General features: G+C 38.1%; 1 protein-coding gene across 2 annotated transcripts in view; it reads left to right on the top strand.

Moving 5' to 3' along the window:
- ALS2 (ALS2, alsin Rho guanine nucleotide exchange factor) overlaps positions 1–24,457 on the top strand; it is an 84,404-nt gene that overhangs the window by 18,857 nt on the left and 41,090 nt on the right. For both annotated transcript variants that reach the window (XM_025405122.1, XM_025405123.1), the window contains exons 4-11: positions 541–1,478; positions 4,862–5,219; positions 7,959–8,127; positions 9,659–9,755; positions 13,114–13,191; positions 18,726–18,908; positions 21,019–21,190; positions 23,623–23,803. In XM_025405122.1, coding sequence (XP_025260907.1) covers positions 541–1,478; positions 4,862–5,219; positions 7,959–8,127; positions 9,659–9,755; positions 13,114–13,191; positions 18,726–18,908; positions 21,019–21,190; positions 23,623–23,803 — 2,176 coding nt within the window. The remainder of the gene's footprint in view (positions 1–540; positions 1,479–4,861; positions 5,220–7,958; positions 8,128–9,658; positions 9,756–13,113; positions 13,192–18,725; positions 18,909–21,018; positions 21,191–23,622; positions 23,804–24,457) is intronic.

Raw genomic sequence — 24,457 nt, 5'->3', positions numbered from 1 at the left:
GGTGCTTTCTGTACAACCTAGAGGCATAAAATTAATTTCTTAGTTTTGGCCAAAATGAATCTCTAATATTTTTAAGCCATTGCATAATTTTCTGGTGTTCCAACTTGTTTACTAGTAATGACTTGTAGATATTAGTGAATGTGTCTGTTTTGTCTTAGTTTTTGCTTATTTTATTTTAACATCATTGTTTATTTTGCCTTTGAACACTTGGAATCTGCTTCTGTAATAGCCTGTGATGGTGGCCATTAGTAGTGGATTGATGTGAGGAGTTTGTAGGATGAGGCTGAAGGAAAGGAGTAGCCTCCTACAATTTGTAGAAATTCTCACCATAGTGCAGAATATTAAAATGAGTCATTTTTAAAAAGATGAATTAATGTTAAATACTGTGTGCTTGAACCAGATTTCTACAACTGCTTTGGAAAATTTAAAAAGAAAGTCCAATTTGGTTAAATCTAGAGGGCACTAAAAGTTTACTGTTAAAATTTTTAGTTAATTCACTAACCCTTTTTTTTTTTCTTTTTCCTTTTTTTGAAACTTCAGATGGTGAGGTCTACAGCTTTGGGACCCTTCCCTGGAGAAGTGGACCAGCAGAGATTTGTCCAAGTAGCCCCATTCTAGAAAATGCCCTGGTTGGGCAATATGTTGTTACTGTGGCAACAGGAAGCTTCCATAGTGGAGCAGTGACAGACAATGGTGTCGCATACATGTGGGGAGAGAATTCTGCTGGCCAGTGTGCAGTAGCCAACCAGCAGTATGTGCCGGAACCGAACCCTGTCAGCATTGCTGATTCTGAGGCCAGCCCTTTGTTAGCAGTCAGGATTTTACAGTTGGCATGTGGTGAGGAACACACTCTGGCATTGTCAATAAGCAGAGAGATTTGGGCATGGGGTACCGGTTGTCAGTTGGGTCTCATTACCACTGCCTTCCCAGTGACAAAGCCGCAAAAGGTAGAACATCTTGCTGGGCGAGTGGTGCTTCAAGTTGCCTGTGGTGCTTTCCACAGCTTAGCCCTTGTACAATGCCTCCCTTCCCAAGATCTGAAGCCAGTCCCAGAACGATGCAACCAGTGCAGCCAGCTCTTGATTACTATGACTGACAAAGAAGACCATGTGATTATATCAGACAGTCATTGTTGCCCATTAGGTGTGACACTGACAGAATCTCAGGCAGAAAACCATCCCAGCACTGCTCTCAGCCCCTCCACTGAAGCCCTTGACAGGCAGGAAGAAGTATTTGAGAACACTCTTGTAGCCAGTGATCAGTCTGTTGCTACTGAACTGAATGCAGTCAGTGCTCAGACCACAAGCAGCGATGCCGTATCCTCTCAACAAAACGTCATGGGAACAACTGAAATTTCTTCTGCCAGAAACGTGCCATCATACCCTGACACCCAAGCAGTCAGTGAATACCTGCGGAAACTGTCAGATCATTCAGTAAGAGAGGACTCAGAGCATGGTGAAAAGCCAGTGCCATCTCAGGTACCTGCTAAATTTTATAAAATAAAAGTGTTTCTAGAGTTGAACTGTGTGAGCTTTTCTTTAGAAACTTTAAAATGAGTGAGGCTTGGTAGCATTTTTTGTTTTTTGAGTTTGACTATAATTTTGTTTTCTCAAGCAAGCCTAGATAAAGGAAAGAACCTGGATTAATCCAAAATGACTCTTTATGTTTAAGTTCTAGGCCTTTATGATATTGAAAGGTGTCATGTTGGGCTTGTTTTGTAAGTAGGAACATTTCATTTTGTTTTTCTTGCTAGTACTTTTTTTCTATGGCTAAGGTACTGAATGTTGGTAGGCCCTGAATACTTTTATATAACTATACATTCACAAATATTCTTCTTACTTGTGTTTGTAACACTGTTCAGAATTCTGTAGAGAAAAGTTCTTTCCTTCTTTAACAGGGAAGGTTGCTTTGTGGCAGATCCTTCAGTTGTAGGCAGATTTAAAACTTACAGGCAATTACATGTTTCAGTTTTTTTCAGTTATAGCTGTTGTCCTTACTAGGCTTTATTTGAAGAGCTGGCTAATATTTTATCTTTTTGTTTGTTTGTTTTTGAGATGGGGTCTTGCTCTGTCACCCAGGCTGGAGTGCAGTAGTGCGATCGTGGCTCACTGCAGCCTTGATCTACCAGGCTCAAGCGATCCTCCCAGTTCAGCCTTCCAAGTAGCTGGGACTACACACGTGCCACCACACCTGCTGATTTTATTTTATTTTTAAGTAGAGAGGAGGTTGACCTTTGTTGCCCAGGCTCATCTCAAACTCCTGAGCTTAAGCAATCCTCCCACGTCAACCTCCCAAAGTGTTGAGATTACAGGCGGAACCATCATACCCAGCCTACTTTATGGATCTTATTAAAACTATTTTCATTTTGAAGATTTATGGTAGAGTCAACAGAAGCTGTTTATCAGTAGCACATGGTAAAGCTTGAGTTCCCGCTTAAAATAAATTGTTTTAAAAGGATTATTTCTGGCCTGTAATCCCAGCACTTTGGGAGACCAAGGCGGGCAGATCGCGAGGTCAGGAGATCGAGACCATCCTGGCTAACACGGTGAAACCCCGTCTCTACTAAAAATACAAAAAATTAGCCAGGCAGGGCGGCAGGCACCTGTAGTCCTAGCTACTCAGGAGGCTGAGGCAGGAGAATGGCATGAACCTGGGAGGCGGACGTTGCAGTGAGCCAAGATTGCGCCACTGTACTCCAGCCTGGGCAACAGAGCGAGACTCCATCTCAAAAAAAAAAAAAGATTATTTCTGTGTTTCACTCAGTGTGGCCTTTTGATTTTGCTTTACCAAAACTCTAAGAAAACAAAAGATCATAATCATAAAAGATCTGCCATGCAGTGTTTCTTTTTAGGTTTTTGAAACCACATAGCCTCTTGCTTCTCAATTCTTATTGTTTACTGTGTCAGAATGCGAACATGAAGGTATTTTTAGAAATAGTCTTTATTTCACAATCCATTTACTGAAACTTGTGGGTATTTGAGTTTTTTAAAAATCAAGGATAAGCTGTTTGGAGAAAGGTATTATAAAGTCTGAACAAAGCAAAAGTAGTAATTTAATAATGCATGTAGAAAATTCTTAGACTGTACATGCTTATTACCTTTAACTTACTTTGTTAAACATTGGAAGTTTTTGTTACTTATGCTAGTAGCAATGTGTGTGTTTCTATTGAATTAAATTTAATTTATTTAAATTAAATAAATGTGTGTTTCTATTACATTTAATTTATTCTCTGTAAGTAACATCTCAATCATACAGCTAATTCACAAGGAATTTATGTGTTCTACAGCAAGATTTTTCTCTTCTGGTGAGATATAACTGAGACTCTCTCACTTGGGAAATAAACCAAAGTATTATTGGTTGAGTGGAATTCCTAAAATTATATATTTCATCAAAATTGCTAATTATGTTTTTTGTAGGGGAGGGCTTATTTACTTACTATATTTTTAAATATAATTAAGTAGAAGGAGCCAGTTAGAACAGTAGTTCAAGGTTTATATAAGGTAGAGTTTTGTGACTTTGCTCTACCTAGTGGTCAAGAACCCCCTAAAATAGTTACCTCTAAATACCATCACTGCTTCTGTAAGGAGTCTTTGTGAACAAAAAGTGGAGATAGTGACACTAATTCTTTTGAACAAGCTATCATGGGGGCTGTATCACCAAAGAAGTAATAGACTTTGTATTTATTTTTTGTTTTATTAAGTATATTTGTTTATTTTATGGACTATTTACAGACTACTCATTTGCATGTAAATAGCTCTTTTGAATTTAGCATTTAATTCAACAAAATGTGGTGAGTACTTACGTGTCTTTGCTAGGTACCAGGAATTCTTTCCTTTAAGAAGTCAGAAACCAGTGTTAAAATACACACACACACACACGCAATATTTGTATTTTAATTTAGGACAAATGAAGGAATGTGTATATTCCCTTTGAGATCTTTGGGTACAATAAGAAGCATATTTTTCAATATGATCTATGCTGATGAGATGAAAGCTTTTTTATGTGTTTGGTAGGTACATTTAATGACCTTCCTTTTTAGGGAACATTGATGTTTGATAGCTTAGAGTAAATTTCTACTGATTTTTCATTAAGATATCAGAAAACTTTAGTTTGACTTTCTAGTACACTTCTAGAATCACACTAAGAACATTGGTTCCAAATGTTTAATTATTAACCTACCACATTTGCCATCTGTGGTAGCAAGAGCAAAGGTAATCCTACAGCTTGTCTAGCCCCAGGGTCATAGGAAATAACTCATTGATGAGCCAGTAAAGGCACTCAAGCTTAGCGTAATTTGGGAGATGATAGGTTATAGGTATAACTTATTTTTCCATCTCTATATGCTATATCTAAATTTCAATTTATAAAGCATTTCAGGGAAAGCTTTTTTTCCATAAAATCTAATTTTTTTCCTGCCACTTCTAGGTGGTAGTCTGTATAAATTTTCCTGAAAGTGATCAATAATGAAATTTGCATTTTTTCAACCTTCCATCCAGGGCTGTCACAGTGCACATGGTATTAAAGACAGTGTTTTCCATGCTTTTTCTTCCCTCTACCTTTTTACTATATTTAATTTTATAAAAGCAGCTGAGGCTTATTTTTAAATACCGTAGAAAAATACAACATCCAGACAAAAGGAAGTACTTTGGAAAAGGAACTGTATTTTGAGTACTCGTTTCCTTTTAATGTGTTAACTCCATGATCAAGAAGAGAATACCTTTATTTGAAGGTGAAGAGAACTTCTCCTGTCATTTTAGATTCTTAAAGCAAACAGCTATGGATATTAAACTTTCTTTTTATTGATTGCTTATTGTATAAGGGATTATATTTTTATGTAATTTTTTATGTGTGTATATTTTAGCCTCTTATAGAAGAAGCAATTCCTAATCTCCACAGCCCACCTACCACAAGCACCTCAGCCCTAAACAGCCTGGTGGTCTCTTGTGCATCTGCTGTTGGTGTGAGAGTGGCTGCTACTTACGAAGCTGGTGCCTTGTCACTGAAGAAAGTTATGAACTTTTATAGTACAACCCCTTGTGAAACTGGAGCTCAGGCAGGCAGTAGTGCCATTGGCCCAGAAGGTTTGAAAGATAGCAGGGAAGAACAGGTTAAACAGGAATCAATGCAAGGAAAGAAAAGTTCAAGTCTTGTGGATATCAGAGAAGAAGAAACAGAGGGAAGCAGTCGAAGACTCTCCCTCCCTGGATTGTTGTCACAAGGTAAGGAAATAACCAGGTTTTATGAATTGACTTTTGGGGAATCCAGGATGCTCCTGACATCACATGCTGTATTATTGATAAAAACTTTCCTAATTATGAAGCTGACATATTCAAATGTCAAAATTTATTTAAGGGTGGTTTTAAAAGAAAGTTGCATGTTTATCTGCTTTAGATATCACTAAAAAGTTAGAACGTAACTTTTTCTTGATGTTTGCTCCTGCTTATGAACCTTATTTTGAATCTTATTTTATTGTTCTGGAGTGTTACAATACCCCTCTTATTTCCTAATTGGGACCTATACTCCACACTGATGGGGTTGCAGATGTGACCATTGGATAAGTGAGGAATTACTGTACTTGACTTGAAAGAGGAGAGAACTCTTAAGCTTCAAGAAGAGAAAACTTCATTTTCTGAGACCATAGGCAATAAACTTTTTAGAATATTACACAGTTGGCTCTTCTCCTTTTCTCAGTCAGTTCAGCAGTCTCAGCCATCTGGACTCGAGCTTCTCGAGAGTGGCCTGCAGACCAGCAGCATCAGCAGCACCTGGGAACTTGTTAGAAATGCAGACGCTCAGGTTCCACTCTCAACTTACTGAATCAAAACATGCATTAGAGCAAGATCCCCCAGGTGATTAGTATGCACACTAAAGTTTGAGAAGCATTTGATGAGACCAGGAGTTGGCAGACTTTTTCTGTAAAGAGCCAAAGAGAAATATTTTAAGGTTTGTAGGCCATCCTGTCTCTGTGACAACTACTCAGCTACGCTGTGATTATGTAAAAGCAGCCAGAGTCAATATGTAATGAATGAGTGAAGCTATATCCCAACAAAACTTTATTTACAAAAGCAGATGGTAGGCCCTGTTTGGCCCATGGGCTATAATTGACCAGCTCCTGGTTTACATGATTTTGTGCAAAGCTCAAAAGTTAGGAAATCTAGACTGTACTAAAACTTACCTTTTTTTACTCTGTACCTGTTTCTCCCCTTGGTCTACTTACTGAACACTTTGTGCCACTCTTATTCTGCCTCCTAATTCTAATTTCCACCAGATTTTCCTCTACACAAATAAAACTTAGGTCCTGATTAATTTGAATATATATATATAATATATATATATATGATGTATAAGAAGGCCTATGATCTCTATTAAGTCTGAAGGAGAATCTTGCCCCAAATTTTTCTTATTCTTAAGTGTCCTTTACCATTTTAAGTATATAAATATATTTGCAATCTCTTTGAACTACAAATGTGGAATACTTTTTTCATGTCATTACATCATGATTCCCACTAATAGACTTACATCCCAAGGTTAAATTTTACTTAGTAACCTAAAGTATCTTTAGAAAAATTTTGCATGTACTCTTTTCCCCTCTCTAAGAATTATCTGGAGTGCATCCTTGAGGAATCTTCAAGTAGGTTTATTTAAGTCTCTGTATGCATAGAAACGATACATTCACCAGAAAAGATATTGATGTTAGGCAGTGATGATCACTTTTCTTGTGGCCCAGAAGTTAATGACTTAATGACTAAGCCTCTACTGAGTGACATTTGATGATTTTCTTCAAAACTTACCCGGGCATCAAACACTATTCACATAGTGTTGTGTGTGTTTGATGTAATTTTGAACATAATAAAAGATGGCCATGTTCTTTTAAAACATTTTTTAACATCTCTATAAAATAATTTGAAATAGGCAAATACAAAACCTTTTTAGTATTTCCCTTTCATAATCTTTTTCCTGCCTTAGAAATGTTTCCATTTTATAGCTAAAATGAATTCTTTATTACAATTATTTGTAATATATTTGAACTTAGACCTTGACTTAGAAAGGCTTTTTGTGTTTTAAGAGATGGGGGCCAGGCACAGTGGCTCACACCTGTAATCCCAGCACTTTCGGAGGCCGAGGCAGGAGGATCACTTGAGGTCAGGAGTTTGAGAACAGCCTAGCCAATATGGCGAAACCCTGTCTCTTCTAAAAATACAAAAATTAGCTGGGTGTGGTGGTGCGTGCCTGTAATCCCAGCTACTCAGGAGGCTGAGGCAAGAGAATCTCTTGAACCCAGGAAGCAGAGATTCCAGTGAGCCGAGATCTTGCCACTGCAATCCAGTCTGGATGACAAGAGTGAAACTGTCTCAAAAAAAAAAAAAAAAGATAATGTCTCACTATGTTGCCCAGGCTGGAGTGCAGTGTGTTTTCACAGGTGCAGTCATAACACACTATAACCTCAAACTCCTGTGCTCAAGGAATCCTCCCAGCTCAGCCTCCCGAGTAGCTAGGACCGCAGCCACTTTGCCTGGCTGTTTAATTTTTGTTTTCAAATGGGAAAAATGTTTGTCAGCCTTAGTATAGTATTTGTTCAGCATATTCTTTAGAATACAAGTTCTATAGGATACCACTAGATGTTAGAAAAGGATTCTGTGGCTAAATGTTTGGAAGTCCAGCTGGGTTAAACATATTTAAACAGGGCTTTTATTTACAGGATTTGTCACCACCTTCAGTGTGTGCTAATGTGTGTGTGAATCTCTGCAGAGGAGGTAGTGGGAGGATAGATTGTAGCAGTGAGTATTTACCAATTTCATTTGACTAATAGATCCACTTTTCTACAGAGAACCTCTAGAATATGCTTCAAAAATACTGCGAGTGATGTACGTTTTTGAAAATGTTAAGTTTGTCCGAATGATATGTTTTCTTACCCTCTGGACTCCCACTCCTTCACCCCATGTCTGGTTGGTTTTCAGTTTCCCCCAGGCTCTTAAGAAAGGCTGCACGGGTGAAAACGAGGACAGTGGTTCTGACCCCCACATACAGTGGAGAGGCAGATGCACTCCTGCCTTCTCTGAGAACAGAAGTGTGGACCTGGGGGAAAGGGAAGGAAGGGCAGCTGGGGCACGGCGATGTTCTGCCTAGGTAAGCGCTACCACCTTTTACTGATAGGAGTTGGCTTAAACAAATAACCTCTCTCCTGGGAAGGTCTCTAAATCTCACTTTCCTCATAGAGGAAATCTGGGCTCTTCTAGCTTCAGATTATTATGCACCATTAACTCTGATAAAAAGTTGTCACTTTAGTCTTGAATTTGTTCTTAACAGTAAAGGACTTGGCGGGCGCGGTGGCTCACACCTTTAATCCTAGTGCTTAGTGCTTTGGAAGACCGCGGCAGGTGTATCACCTGAGGTCAGGAGCTCGAGACCAGGCTGGCCAACATGGCAAAACCCTGTCTCTACTAAAAATACAAAAATTAGCTGGGTGTGGTGGCGGGTGCCTATAATCCCAGCTACTCAGGAGGCTGAGGCAGGAGAATCGCTTGAATCTGGGAAGAGCAGAGGTTGCAGTAAGCTGAGATTGGACCACTTCACTCCAGCCTGGGTAAAAGAACGAAATTCTTATCTCAGAAAAAAAAAAAAAAGCAGTAAAAGACTTAAGTATCCATGCTGCACTTTTCCACATCCTCGATGTGTGTTCATCTTGGAGTACAGAAAGGGATGTTGGGGTAAGATTATATTTCACTGGAAGACAGGAATGGCTCCGATTTTTAATTGATAAAAAAGAGGTCACCACCTGTCACATAGGAAAAGAAAAGAGCCAACAGGGTTTTGTTTATTTTTTAACCTGAAAGACGTCTCTCTGCCACTGCCAAAATAACTATAATTGAAACATCAGACTGTGTCTGTTCATGTATATTAGAGTAAAACTGGCATTTTGTTTATTAGAAACTGTTATGATATTAACAAATTAGATATTGAGAAGTTTTTAAGTGGGTAATTGGAATGATTATCTAAAGTAGTGAGTTAATATAAATGCCTCTATTCATAGTAGAGTGAAGGCAACTGGAATTAATTTAAAAATTACCTTCCTTCTATGGTTATTTTTTATTATATCCTAAGTATGCTTTCTGCTATAAAGAATCGTTTGTAGTTTTATGATTCTTAACAGATTCTAAATTATGGGGATTAATTAGTGATTGATAGACAAAGATTAAAACCTTCCAAAACTTATTTATGATACTTAGGAGTAGATTGAACATATATCCCTTATGTTTATTTTAATGTTTTCTTTAGAAATATTTATTTTTGGCTGGGCACGGTGGCTCACACCTGTAATCCCAACACTTTAGGAGGCCGAGGCAGGCAGATCACGAGGTCAGGAGATCAAGACCATCCTGGCTAACACGGTGAAACCCCGTCTCTACTAAAAATACAAAAAGAAAATTAGCCGGGCATGGTGGTGGGCACCTGGGCGACTGAGGCAGGAGAATGGCCTGAACCCAGGAGGCGGAGCTTGCAGTGAGCAGAGATCACGTCACTGCGCTCCAGCCTGGGCGACAGAGCGAGACTCCATCTCAAAAAAAAAAAATTATTTTTACATGAATGTACTTTATAAAAGGCTACGATTCTTGCTGAGAATACTTTGACTTTGTGTGCCTATGTGTTTCTCCTTAAGGCTTCAACCATTGTGCGTAAAATGCCTGGATGGCAAAGAAGTAATCCATCTGGAGGCAGGTGGTTACCATTCTCTTGCACTTACTGCAAAATCCCAGGTAGGAGGCAAACTATTAAATACTTACTTTATTTTTATGGAAGGCCAATGTGACGTTATTGGACCCTCGTTCGTTGAGTGTCTGCTATATGTCAGGCAGTGATACCGTATCTCATTTTAGCTTTCCAATATTTTGCATGGTATTATTTCCACTTTACAGATGAGGGAAGTGGAGTAAGAGAAATTATGTAACTTGTCTAAAGTCACACATATGTAACAGTGGAGCTTGGATTTAAACACTGGTCTCCCTGATTTAGGAGTTTTCTATAATGTGTTCTCATCTAAAAAGAGAACCCCAGATTTTCCAGGGTACTGGTGAATTTTTATTTGTTACTTGACAAAGAAAGCATATAGTAAAATACTAAGAAAACAAAGGCATTTTTCTTTAAAACTGTGGGACCTGAAAATGACCTCTAGCATTACTAAAAACCATACCCATATACATAAACACAAAATAAGTTGTTTTAAGTTACTCTTTTTTTAAAAACTCAGACTGCTCATCTGCAATGTTATTATTAAATACATTCATACTTCGATAATGGTTCTTCACCAATTCCTTTATCTTTTTAAGAAGCCAATAAATAATTCTAAACCTTTTAATATTTGATTTGATTGCAAATTTCACATACTAGGCTAGCCAAAAAACTAACATAACCTGTATAAATGTCAATATTATGAAAGAAAAAGGAGAATTTACTGTTTTTAACATGATTTATTCAAAATTAAAAATGAGAGATTAGGAAGTAGATCAGTTACAAAATAAAAATTACTGGCTTTATTGTATACATACAATAAAACAAAACATACTCGAGGAAATTCTGCTCTCAACTACACCAAAAGTATTAAGGAAGTAGGAATCAGTAGAAAATGCGTATAACCCATATGATGCAAACTTTAGAACTCTGAAGAGTCATAAAAGCAGTAGTAAAGGGAGAGATTTTATTTTTGGGTGAGATGCATCAGTTGTAAAAATGTCATTTTTCTCTGGAATCCTTAATCAGCACAGTGAAAATTCAGTACAGTCCCCAAAATATTCCAGTATAATATTTACAATTTGATAAGATAATCCCAAAATTATTTTAGAAGAATAAACAGATGAGCCAGGTAAAAAGGAAGAGAGATTTATCCTTATATATTATAAAATTAAACAGATCAATGCAACAGAAATATGCCTATAGGCTAGAAATAATCTCAAGTATATATGAGAATTTAAGATATAAAAGTGGGGGTTTCAATTCAGTTGGGAAAACAAGACTTGAGTATCCGGTAAATGTAGTAAATGTTTACTGACTTCATATCTGTAGGAGAAAACTAAGAAGGCTATACATATTCCAATTCTGGGTGTATTAATGATGTCATTAAAAACTAGAACTGTGAGAGTGTGTGTGTGTGTGTGTGTGTGTACAAATTAAGATGACTCTTTTAGGCATAGAAAAAGACATAACATCAAAACTGGAAATTAGAAAGTAAGATATGTTTGTCAACATGATAATTCAGCAGTCCCGAACAGCAATGAAAACAGTGTAAACAAAATGAAAATATGTAACAAACTGGGTAAAAATATCTGCAACATATGTGATAAAGTGTTGCTACACTTATATATAAAGGAACAATTGTCAAAGGATAAAAATTGTCAAAAGGATATTTATATTTTAGTCATGAAAGAAGTAGAAATGGCCAGCAATAAATGAAAAGATCATTTAGCAAATATGTTTAAAGTAAAAAACAACAGTACAGTGTTTTTCTCACCTATGAGATTAACGTATGCAAACCTAAGGAGTGCCTTTAATGCTGAGCATTTATTAGAATGTGGGAGAAAGTGTGCATGCAGCGCAGACAGGAATGTAAATTGGACTTTGCTGGAAGACAGTTTGTCAATATGTATCACAAATCAGAATGGCATAGTCTTTGCCTAGGAATTTATCCTAAGCAAATAGATACATGAATATATGTATTCAAGGATTTTTCCTATCCTTTTTAATATTAAAGAATTGGAGGCTGGGTGTGGTGGTTTACACCTGTAATCCCAGCACTTTGGGAGATTGAAGTGGGCAGATCACCTGAGGTCAGGAGTTCAAGACCAGCCTGGCCAACATAGTGAGACCCCCATCTCTACTAAAAATACAAAAGTTAGCTGGGCATGATGACAGGCGCCTGTAATCCTAGCTACTTGGAATACTGAGGTAGGAGAATTGCTTGAATCTGGGAGGTGGAGGTTGCAGTGAGCTGAGATGGCGCCATTGCACTCCAGCCTGGATGACAAGAATGAGACTGTTTCCCAAAAAAAAGGAATTGGAAAGAACTTAATTCAATAGGTAATTTGTTAAAGTATATGCACAGTAGAGTTCTAGACAGTTATTAAAAATGATGTTGCAGATCTATACTTATTGACATACAGAAGAGTAGGTGCCACCAAGTGGTTGATCAGTGATTTTCACTTTATTTCTATTTTTATTTTTGTACTGTCACAGTCTTGTACAATGACTATGAATTACTTTCATAATCAGAATAAACATTTTAACTAAACATAGTTATTGTAATCTTGTTTCTTTTGTCTGTAGTGACATGCAGGTACTTGTGTTTCTCTTACAGTAACTCTTCATGTATGAAAGGTTTTCTGTTCATTCCATAGTACTTTTATCTACAGGGTAGGAAATCATGATTACTTTTCCTCTATATCACTTAACATTTTTATTGCTGTCTCTAAAAGAGGCAGTATACGATAATTCCTGGGATTAAATCCCGCCTCTTACATATGAATTTGTGACCACGTGTAAATTAATTAACCTCTCTGGGTTTCCTTATTATTTATTTATTTATTTTTGTTAGGATTGTTGTGAGAATGAATCATCGATTAACATACAGAAAGTGTTAAGAACAATGTCGGCAGTTAGTAAGCACTGAAAAGTGTTAGTTATTGTTATTATTGACTCTTCAACTCTGTGTCTTTTTTTTTTTTTTTTTTTTTTTTTGAGACCGAGTTTTGCTCATGTTGCCTAGGCTGGAATGCAATGATGCAGTGGCGCAATCTTGGCTCACTGCAACCTCTGCCTGCCTGGTTCAAGCAATTCTCCTGCCTCAGCCTCCCAAGTAGCTGGGATTACAGGCGTGCACCACCACGCCTGGCTAATTTTTGGACTCTGTGTCTTCTTATGTAGCAAGACTCTATTTGCCCATTATCTCTGATCTTGTTTAAAAATGAATTTCCTTAATATCTGTTAAAGAGTAAAAGACTAAATAAGTAATTTATGTATAATTGTTGGTATTTGTATATATATGTCAATTATTATAAAGGTTCAGAGTTGATGTGCAAAATCAGATTCACAACTCTTAGCTACTTTTCTGTGTTTTTTTGATAGGTTTACTCATGGGGTAGCAATACCTTTGGTCAACTTGGGCATTCCGATTTTCCAACAACAGTTCCTCGTCTTGCAAAGGTACTTTTGTGAACTTGATAGCAGCTTATTCACAATTCTTAAATGTAACCTTATATTTCTCTATTTCTTACTTTAAAAAATCAGGGGAATTTCATATGTACAACCTAAATTTGTTTTGGTTTTCTTAAGAAAAGTTTTGAAAACAGGAAGCCACATGTTTTCAAGCTAAATGTCCGCTTTTTATGTGTTTATATTTCTTAGCTTCAACTGTTCATTAAATATTCATAGTTCCTTTGTTTTTTAAGTCAAAAAATGAAAAAGTGCTTTCTTTTAAAACATGTTTATAGGACTCTGCTGTTTTCTCAGTGTTACCAGATAATGTCTATTCTGAATTCTCCATTGTTTGACTTTTACATAACATTATTTGGTGGTGTAATTTTGTGTGGGCATTTTAAAATAACATGCAGAGTAGTAAAACCCTTTTTGGTAAGCCTTTTCACTTTCTGTAGTAAAGCTAAAAGTAGAGGTGATTTTTTTTGTTAACTGTTAGATGGATTGGTTTTAGTTTATGTAATGCTATTGAGAGATTGGTAGCTTCTAGTCTCTTTGAAGCAGTTCTCTAATGTGTTTCTCCACCTTGTTTTCCGCCTCATCGCCCTGAGGAAATACCAAATTCTTATCAGTTGTATTGGTTCCTTAAACAAGAGTTTTAGGGCTTTTTGGTAGAGATGCCCGCCATGTGACAGAGTGGAATATGGAGGTCATAGATATGTAGTTGGATCCTGATCTCTCCCCTATCCCAAGACATGCTCCCTCTGGAGTGATGGAGATTAAAGAAGGGCAATTACGTCAATTTCAGGAATATGCTTTGAATGTAAGTGACAGTTAAAATATATTCCAGTAATTCATATATGCAGTGTGCACTGTGCATCTGTCACTATTTAAGACTTTTACATGCTGGCTTTCCTTTTGGTGAACTTAATTTTACTGGGATGAAAAGGTTTAATAAAACATTAGGGAACAATGATCACTTCTAGCTCCGATCTGAAATGTTTTCAGTATAAAACATCTTAGTAGTAAGCTATTCAGTTTCTGATACATTATCACAAAAATATTACAAATCATTGTTCCTTGTTTTTTGTTTATTTGATTAAAGTGTGCATTTATTCATACTAAGGAAAGCTTTGTAATGTAGCATGGAGACCTGAAAATCAAACTCCTTTTTAACATTTTAGAGTCAGACAAGAGAATAGTTTGTTACAAGATTTTAGTTTCTTAACTCTTCAACACCATTATGAGCTTGGTTTCTTTATTTGAGGAACGCTGAGAAAAACTTTTGAAGTCATCCTGCTTAATCTGTGAGAATTAAAAGTGAAGGCAGAGTGAGATTTGAATTAGTTTTGAGGCTAGGAAGAAGACTCTCTCCTCCTGCAAAACTTGTAATGCATCCTTTGCAAAATGAATGGGAAGTCCGTTATTTGGATAGCCTGAATTTGAGAGCATAATGTCATGACAGAAGAAGACTGCTATAAAATTAGTAGTAGACACGCACACGCACACAAAATCACCTGTGATTTAGAGCCTAGCTAGATACTAAGGATCGAATAGATTAAGGGTTATTTGTTCATCAGTCCAGGAGTCAGTGCTGAAACTATCTAAACACAAAGGATCTAACAGATTAGAGAGTGTATTTGTGTGGGTTTGTGTGTGTGTGTGTGTGTGTGTGTGTTGTTTTATCTGTCAGTCTAGGAGCTGAAGCTGGGTCCAGAGGTTAGGGGCAGTAGTTTTTTTTTTTTTTTTTTTTAGATCATTCCTTTTATTTACTTAACAAACATTTGCATAACACTTATATGCCAGGCAATATATTACATTCTTTATAAATATTACATTATTTAATCTTCTTAACAATTTTGCAAAATAAACTATAATTATTCCCATTTTACAGGTAAGGAAAATGAGGCACAGACAGGTTAATCATATTTTCAAGGAGATAAAGCTAGTAATTACCTGAACTGAAATTAGATCCAGGATACTCTGGTTCCAAAGCTGATACTCTTTTTTTTTTTTTTTTCCCAATGAATTTTATTTTATTTATTTTTTTTAAATTTTATTTATTTATTTATTTTTTATTATTATTGTACTTTAAGTTCTAGGGTACATGTGCATAACGTGCAGGTTTGTTACATATGTATACTTGTACCATGTTGCTGTGCTGCACCCATCAACTCATCAGCACCCATCAACTCGTCATTTACATCAGGTATAACTCCCAATGCAATCCCTCCCCCCTCCCCCCTCCCTGTGATAGGCCCCGGTGTGTGATGTTCCCCTTCCCGAGTCCAAGTGATCTCATTGTTCAGTTCCCACCTATGAGTGAGAACATGCGGTGTTTGGTTTTCTGTTCTTGTGATAGTTTGCTAAGAATGATGGTTTCCAGCTGCATCCATGTCCCTACAAAGGACACAAACTCATCCTTTTTTATGGCTGCATAGTATTCCATGGTGTATATGTGCCACATTTTCTTAATCCAATCTGTCACTGATGGACATTTGGGTTGATTCCAAGTCTTTGCTATTGTGAATAGTGCCGCAATAAACATACGTGTGCATGTGTCTTTATAGCAGCATGATTTATAATCCTTTGGATATATACCCAGTAATGGGATGGCTAGGTGATATGGTACATCTAGTTCTAGATCCTTGAGGAATCGCCATACTGTTTTCCATAATGGTTTAACTCGTTTACAATCCCACCAACACTGTAAAAGTGTTCCTATTTCTTCACATCCTCTCCAGCACCTGTTGTTTCCTGACTTTTTAATGATCACCATTCTAACTGGTGTGAGATGGTATCTCATTGTGGTTTTGATTTGCATTTCTCTGATGGCCAGTGATGATGAGCATTTTTTCATGTGTCTGTTGGCTGTATGAATGTCTTCTTTTGAGAAATGTCTGTTCATATCCTTTGCCCACTTTTTGATGGGGTTGTTTGTTTTTTTCTTGTAAATTTGTTTGAGTTCTTTGTAGGTTCTGGATATTAACCCTTTGTCAGATGAGTAGATTGCAAAAATTTTCTCCCATTCTGTAGGTTGCCTGTTCACTCTGATGGTAGTTTCTTTTGCTGTGCAGAAGCTTTTTAGTTTAATGAGATCCCATTTGTCAATTTTGGCTTTTGCTGCCGTTGCTTTTGGTGTTTTAGACATGAAGTCTTTGCCCATGCCTATGTCCTGAATGGTACTACCTAGGTTTTCTTCTAGGGTTTTTATGGTATTAGGTCTAACATTTAAGTCTCTAATCCATCTTGAATTAATTTTTGTATAAGGAGTAAGGAAAGGATCCAGTTTCAGCTTTCTACTTATGGCTAGCCAATTTTCCCAGCACCATTTATTAAATAGGGAATCCTTTCCCCATTTCTTGTTTCTCTCAGGTTTGTCAAAGATCAGATGGCTGTAGATGTGTGGTATTATTTCTGAGGACTCGGTTCTGTTCCATTGGTCTATATCTCTGTTTTGGTACCAGTACCATGCTGTTTTGGTTACTGTAGCCTTGTAGTATAGTTTGAAGTCAGGTAGCGTGATGCCTCCAGCTTTGTTCTTTTGACTTAGGATTGTCTTGGAGATGCAGGCTCTTTTTTGGTTCCATATGAACTTTAAAGCAGTTTTTTCCAATTCTGTGAAGAAACTCATTGGTAGCTTGATGGGGATGGCATTGAATCTATAAATAACCTTGGGCAGTATGGCCATTTTCACGATATTGATTCTTCCTATCCATGAGCATGGTATGTTCTTCCATTTGTTTGTGTCCTCTTTTATTTCACTGAGCAGTGGTTTGTAGTTCTCCTTGAAGAGGTCCTTTACATCCCTTGTAAGTTGGATTCCTAGGTATTTTATTCTCTTTGAAGCAATTGTGAATGGAAGTTCATTCCTGATTTGGCTCTCTGTTTGTCTGTTACTGGTGTATAAGAATGCTTGTGATTTTTGCACATTAATTTTGTATCCTGAGACTTTGCTGAAGTTGCTTATCAGCTTAAGGAGATTTTGGGCCGAGACAATGGGGTTTTCTAAATATACAATCATGTCATCTGCAAAGAGAGACAATTTGACTTCTTTTCCTAACTGAATACCCTTGATTTCTTTCTCTTGCCCGATTGCCCTAGCCAGAACTTCCAACACTATGTTGAATAGGAGTGGTGAGAGAGGGCATCCCTGTCTTGTGCCAGTTTTCAAAGGGAATTTTTCCAGTTTTTGCCCATTCAGTATGATATTGGCTGTGGGTTTATCATAAATAGCTCTTATTATTTTGAGGTACGTTCCATCAATACCAGGGGCAGTAGTTTTTGCAGTAACGCACTTTCTCCAAATGAAATCTTATGTGGAATCCCATACATAAAGCCCACAAATAAGGAACTACTTTGGTTAAGGATGGAGTAGGGGCCTGGAGCCCTGGCACCTGCCTTTGCGTGGTGGCTACTGAATCACTTTGTGGAATCCCAAGGTTTAAAAATTATTGATTTAAAGGCAGTGGTTCTCAAACTTTTGCATACATCAGAATCACCTGTGGAGTGCTTGTTAAAACAGAGTGCTGGGCTGGGTGCGATGGCTCACGCCTGTAATCCCAGCACCTTGGGAGGCCGAGGCAGGCGGATCAGGAGGTCAGGAGATCGAGACCATCCTGGCTAATACGGTGAAACCCTGTCTCTACTAAAAATACAAATATTAGCCGGGCGTGGTGGTGGGCACCTGTAGTCCCAGCTACTCGGGAGGCTGAGGCAGGAGAATGGCGTGAACTCAGGAGGCAGAGCTTGCAGTGAGCTGAGATCACACCACTGTACTCCAGCTTGGGTGAAAGAGCGAGACTCCATTTCAAAAAAACAAAAACAAAAAAACAGAGTGCTGGACTCTATTCCCCATTCCCCTTCCCCCAGTAGCTCTGGGGCCTGGGAATTTGTGTTTCTAACATGTTCCCAGGTGATGGCTGCTGCTGCTGCTGCAAAGACCACTCAGAACCACTGGTCTAAGGTATCCCTGTAGATGGGCTTGTCAGGGGCTCTGCCTGTTTTAACATCCTGGGAGTAGGCACAGTAAAGTCACATAGGACCAGTAGAGTTCCAAGTGGGAAAACTGAATTTTCTCCCAAGAGTGTAGTTGGCCAGAATAGAATTTAGCCTTATTTGATTTTCTTTTACCTCTATTTTTGTGCACACAGCCAAATGTGGAAAGACAAAGGTATGTCCTAATTGTCACTTCTAGAGTAGGGCTCTGGAAGTTTCTGGGTCTCTTCATTATAATACAGTCTGTGCAGACTTCCAAAAGTAACAATAAAAAATTAGATGAGTGGTTTTTCCTTTTTAAATTCCAATTTTTCAGATTTTTATAAAAACAGTTCTAAATTTAAAAGCTGAACAAGGGATTCCGTCTTACTCCTGCACCTGCTGCTCTGCATTTGATTGGGCAAGTTGCTGGGTGAGTTTGCTCTCAGATATGACTGACTTTGCACCATGCTTATTTAAGCAACCTAACTTTTCAGTTTCTGTGGATCTGAAGTTCTCTCTGATTGCCTTTATCTTAGACAGACACTGTCTTTCTGTCGTTGCAGATAAGCAGTGAAAATGGAGTCTGGAGCGTAGCCGCAGGCCAGGATTATTCCCTGTTTTTAGTGGATACAGAAGACTTCCAGCCTGGGTTGTATTACAGTGGCCGACAGGACCCTACAGAAGGTGACAACCTTCCAGAGAATCACAGTGGTTCTAAGACTCCAGTACTTCTCTCCTGTAGTAAGGTGAACAGGAATTGGATCCTAAGGCCCACATTCAGTAACACATGAGAAGTCTTTTTTGTTTTTATTTGTATGTATGCGTAATTATTAGTAAGCATCTCTAACTACCTTATTTAAAATTGCAAACTCCTTTTAATCCCCCTTCATTCCTTATCTTTTCTCTCCTTATTCTCTCCAGAGGGCCTATCACCATCGAACACACTATATAATTAATTATTTTGTCTATTGTCTGTCCTCCTTACTGTAATGTAAGATTCAGAAGGGTAGGGATTTTAGGCTATCTCATTCACTGCTGTAGCCTCATAGTACATACTTTATAAACATTTGTTGAATTAACACCCTCATGTAGGAATATTGGAAAGTACATTTTACTGTGAAGTTTCCTGACTGCAGCCATAGAACCCTCGAGGTGAATCAGAACAGAAATAGAGTAGTTGAATTTCTAACTGTAAGTGGGAAGTAACAATGCAAGAGCCTGAGATAGGCTCATGGCAGACCGTGAGAGACCCGACAGACAACCAGCAGTGTTCTGTTTTCCCCTGCTTCACTTCTCTGCCTCTAATTTAATTAATTTATTTTTTGAGACCGAGTCTTGCTCTGTTGCCCAGGCTGGAGTGCAGTGACGCAGTCTTGGCCCATTGCAACCTCTGCCTCCTGGGTTCAAGTAATTCTCCTGCCTCAGCCTCCCAAGTAGCTGAGATTACAGGCGCCCACCACCATGCCCAGCTAATTTTTGTATTTTTAGTAGAGACAGCGTTTCACCATGTTGCCCAGGCTGGTCTTGAACTCCTGACCTCAAGTGATCTGCCTGTCTCAGCCTCCGGAAGTGCTGGGATTACAGGCCTGAGCCACCTTGCTTGGCCTTAATTTTATTTCCTACTGTTTACCTACTGTTTATCCCCTTTTCATTTGATCTGCTTTCCTACTCTGTTTTCCTTTCTTCTTTTTCATAAACTGAAACCATTGGCTTATTTCTAGGTTTCCTTTTCCCCATAAAGTGACATGTTGCAGGGAAATTAACCCCCAAAACTAGTATATTCTAGGGTTTCTTATTTTTATTGAGTAAAATAGCATATTGACTTTTTAATTTAATTTTATTTTTTTAGTCTTTGTGTTTGTTTTTCTAGCTAGTAAGTTACGAATGCGTGGGAACAAGATCTTTCTTGCTAAAGGTAACACTGGGACTGAGTACAATGGCTCATCCCTATAATCACAGAACTTTGGGAGGCTGAGACTGCAGGATCACTTGAGGCCAGGAGTTCAAGACCAGCCTGGGCAACATAGCAAGACCCTGTCTCTACCAAAACAAAAAAATATTTAAAAATTAAAGGCAACATTGGCCAAGATGTGTCTGTAGTTGCTGGTCCTGGCGTTACATTCCCCATGAATGATTTCACAGTCTAGATAAAGGATCAAATGGGCCGATGAAAGGAATGAAGAGCTCTCGTGTGTGTCTTTGGTTACCATGGGATGTTAATAGTGCATTGGGTCTGTAACTTGCCTGCCTGATTTAATGGGATATGTGAATAAAGACATGGAATGTTTTTTATACAGTGGTATCTTGGGTAAATGACAAAAAGTCCCTTTTTAAGAAAATCTCGTTTCATTGTACAAAAGGCAGGTTAATTTTTGAATCCTAGATATTTTAATATATAGCATAGAGATTCTCCCTGATCTCGTTAATCTTATTTTACTCGGAACGGGGTCCTGAGACATATATCCCTATCATTTGGATCTTTATATATCCAGGGTGTCTGTTTCCAAACACTTGTAATGTGAAATGAAAGGTATCTTGGAGATAATTGAAAGTAGGTGTATATAGTTATGTATAGATCCAGATATGCATATATAACAATGATGCACTGATGAACCAGCTCTAAAAAAAAAGAAGCAACCCCCCACCCCCCACCCCGCCAAATAAAACCCTAGTCTGTAGTACTTGCAGATTTTCACTGTGGCCAATTTTCAAGCTGCCAATGGTTTAATTACTTGCTTGCAAATTTTCTGAATATTTAAGTTAGCTCTTGTCAGCTGATATAAGCCAGCTTCGGTATACCAAATTACTAACATAATTATATGTTATATTTAATCCTTTTATTTTCCTCTGTTTCAGCTTGGATATATAAGCAGAGTGACAGCAGGAAAAGATAGCTATCTAGCCTTGGTGGATAAAAACATTATGGGGTATATTGCCAGTCTCCACGAGTTAGCTACTACAGAAAGACGATTCTATTCAAAACTAAGTGATATCAAATCTCAGATTCTCAGGCCTCTTCTCAGTTTAGGTAAGTTGCAACCCCCTCTCTCCCACCACTAAATCATCAGGTCTTTATCTCTTCTTCCTATATCACAAATAATGAAAACCTGTTAGTTTATGGTTTACTTCTTTCTATCCACTGTCTTTTTGTGTGTGTGTGTACACAGGTAGTCAACAATTTATAAACTGTTTCCAATTTGTCAATAGCCTCACTGCCCCTGCCCTGTCCTGCCACTCCCAGAGCTCCCTCGGCTTGCAGAAGTAGAAAAATGGAACTTTTAGGATATTCATGGCAGAGGAGCAAAAACAACTTTGGGGAAGTTGACCCTACATAAAGTTAGACTTCCAAACAACACTTCTGCCCCTGCTGGTCCTAAGAGATCTTCCAGTATACTATCTGAATTTTTTGTTTTCCTCATTATAGTTCTTAGAATTATATCAAGTAGAGATTTATTTGGATTTACAAGTAGTCTCTTAAAATTGTGGATAACTATAAGAGTGTTAAAGATCTTATCCAGCTGGGCATGGTGGCTCACACCTGTAATCCCAGCACTCTGGGAGGCTGAGGAGGGCAGATCACAAGGTCAGGAGTTTGAGGCCAGCCTGGCCAACATGGTGAAACCCCATCTCTACTAAAAATTCAAAAATTAGCCAGGCACAGTGGCGGGCGCCTGTAATCCCAGCTACTCAGGAGGCTGAGGTAGGAGAATTGCTTGAATCCAGAACGTGGAGGTTGCAGTGACCCAAAATCGTACCACTGCCATCCAGCGTGGGTGACAGAGCAACACTCCATCTCGGGGGGAAAAAAGATCTTATCCCTCAGCATGAGTTGATTAAATCTGATTCTTTTTCTTAGCTATGCCCAGCTACAAAGAGATTGGAAGTGAGGGGGTAATACAGAGGGAATGGGTTACAGTAGTACTAGATGGGATGCCCCTGTCCAGATATACTGGGTACCTGGGGTTTCTGGGAGAATAGAAAGGAATGCAGAATGGAAGTTGAGGGAACTGTTGCAGATAAACTTTTCCTATTTCAAATTTTTTTTCTGGGCTTGGCCCTACAGTCAGAAAACAGAGAGGAAGTTTTCTTTCTCTTTCTCTCTCCTGCACTCCTTGCCCGCTGTGTTGATCCAGAATTCAGGCTAATACTCAATACATCACTTTTGCCACGTTGAGGACATTGTCTTTCTTGTGCAGGTCAGCCCATTGTTTCTTTTCTTTTCTTTCTTTTTTTTTTTTTTGAGAAGAGTCTTGCTCTGTCACCCAGGCTGGAGTGCAGTGGCATAATCTTGGCTCACTACAACCTTCGCCTCTTGGGTTCAAGCGATTCTTGTGCCTCAGCCACCTGAGTAGCTGGGACTACAGGTGTGCACCACCACACTTGCTAATTTTTGTATTTTTAGTAGAGACGGGGTTTTGCCCTGTTTCCCAGGCTGGTCTTGAACTCCTGGCCTCAAGTGATCTGCCTGCATTGGCCTCCCAAAGTGCTGGGATTACAGGTGTGAGCCACCATGCCCGGCCTGCCCATTGTTTCTAGTGGAAAAACATCTTTTCAAACAACTAATTTACAGTCTTTGTGAATATAATCCCTTTGTAAGCTGAGGACTGTCTGCATTTGTGTTTTTGTTTTTATTACCTTCTGCCTTTTAAGTGTTGTGGAGTCTCTGTTCTATAAATTCCCCTCCTCTAGGTAGGCTGAACACTCCAGGACTTTGCCAAGGGAAAGGAAGCAATCTAAGCTGGAAGCTTCCTGGATTGCTCTGAAAGGAAAGTTAAATCTGCCTCTCTCCTGTCCTGGTTGCTGATTTCTTTGTTGGTCTTCCCAGTCTAGTTTCCTAATTGCTTGGAAAGAAGTGCTGGAAATGAAGACTTTTAGACAGGCAAAAAGCAAATAATATCCTGGTGCCCTCTCTGAAATTCAGAGCATCCTCGGCAGTCCAATGTTTGGATTGCCTTTTCTGCACTGATCGGTTGGGCTTGTCAAAGAGGCAAGTGGAGCAGAAGTCAGAACAAAAAAGCTGAAAATCTTAACAAAGATATAACACCCCAAGTGAGTTTAATTCCTGACTGTCATTAATCAGTGACTTAAATTAGATAATTGACTTCCCTTCTCTTGGCTTCAGATTACTTATCTTCAAAATAACCAGAGAGTTGCATTAGCTCAATGGTTCTCAAATTTGGCTCATCTTTAAAATCACCTGGAGAGTCTTTTTAACAGAAAAAGCCATCCTGGAATCTATAAGGTTCCTGTGAATGTGTTTTTAACAAGTTCCTCAAAGTACTGGATACTGTGATCTTTGAGGTTGCTTTAATACTGTAATCATTTGGGTTCCTTAGTTGAGAGCACATGGCAACAGGTTAAGTAGTCTTAGAGGAATTCATAATCATAATCATATGATCGTAATAAAGTGATCGGTTTTCAGTTTATGTTGTTGTCATCATCATCATTATTTTGTTATAGAAAATTTGGGCACTACAACTACAGTCCAGCTGTTGCAGGAGGTGGCTAGCCGATTCAGCAAGCTGTGTTACCTCATTGGTCAGCATGGAGCCTCACTGAGCAGCTTCCTTCATGGGGTAAAGGAAGCCAGGAGTTTGGTCATCCTGAAGCATGCAAGTCTCTTCTTGGATAGTTATACAGAGCAAGTATCCAGTCCCGTGTCATGTTCAATCTCTGCAGGGTTATTCTGCCAAGGAGAACAGCTCCTTAATCAGAAGAGACTAGATTAGGGAGAGTGATATAAGGTAATAGAAATTGCAAAGCAGTTATTTTAATCTTAAGCCAACTATAGTTCTGGATTGCTAAAATTTAGTCTTCTCTAAGTGAAAAAAAAGGTTTAAAAAATGAATTATCATGTTTTCTTCTATATTCTAGCAGAGTGATAGCATAATTTACATAAAATGTACTATTATAAGTGGTTCTTTAGGAAACAATTTTGTTTACTTAACTAAATTGTACTAAAACTTGAAGCAATTAGTAACTAAACAAATTATTTTAAGACCAACTGCTGACTGTAAGTATGGAGCTGTTCTGATGTCTGCTTTTTACTTTTGTGTAAATGGAAGTTTTAAAAGATCCAACTATTTTTAACTCGAAGATGTTTTTTCTTAATAAAACCTAGAATAGTTATTCAAGGTTCTTTGCATGTTTTTCAAGTAAAATATCCCAAGTGTACTTGAAAATGTAACTTAAAATGTTTCTTACCTTTTCTTAACTTGTATTTTGATATGATGATGTGAGGCATAATTTAAGTGTTATTTTAATGTATGTTAGGTTATGCTTTGATCTGAAGTAT

Source organism: Theropithecus gelada, chromosome 12 (assembly GCF_003255815.1).
Source record: "Theropithecus gelada isolate Dixy chromosome 12, Tgel_1.0, whole genome shotgun sequence".
Taxonomy (NCBI): Eukaryota; Metazoa; Chordata; class Mammalia; order Primates; family Cercopithecidae; genus Theropithecus; species Theropithecus gelada.
Note: the sequence above shows the minus strand (reverse complement) of the source record. Positions and strands in the feature narration are given on the sequence as shown.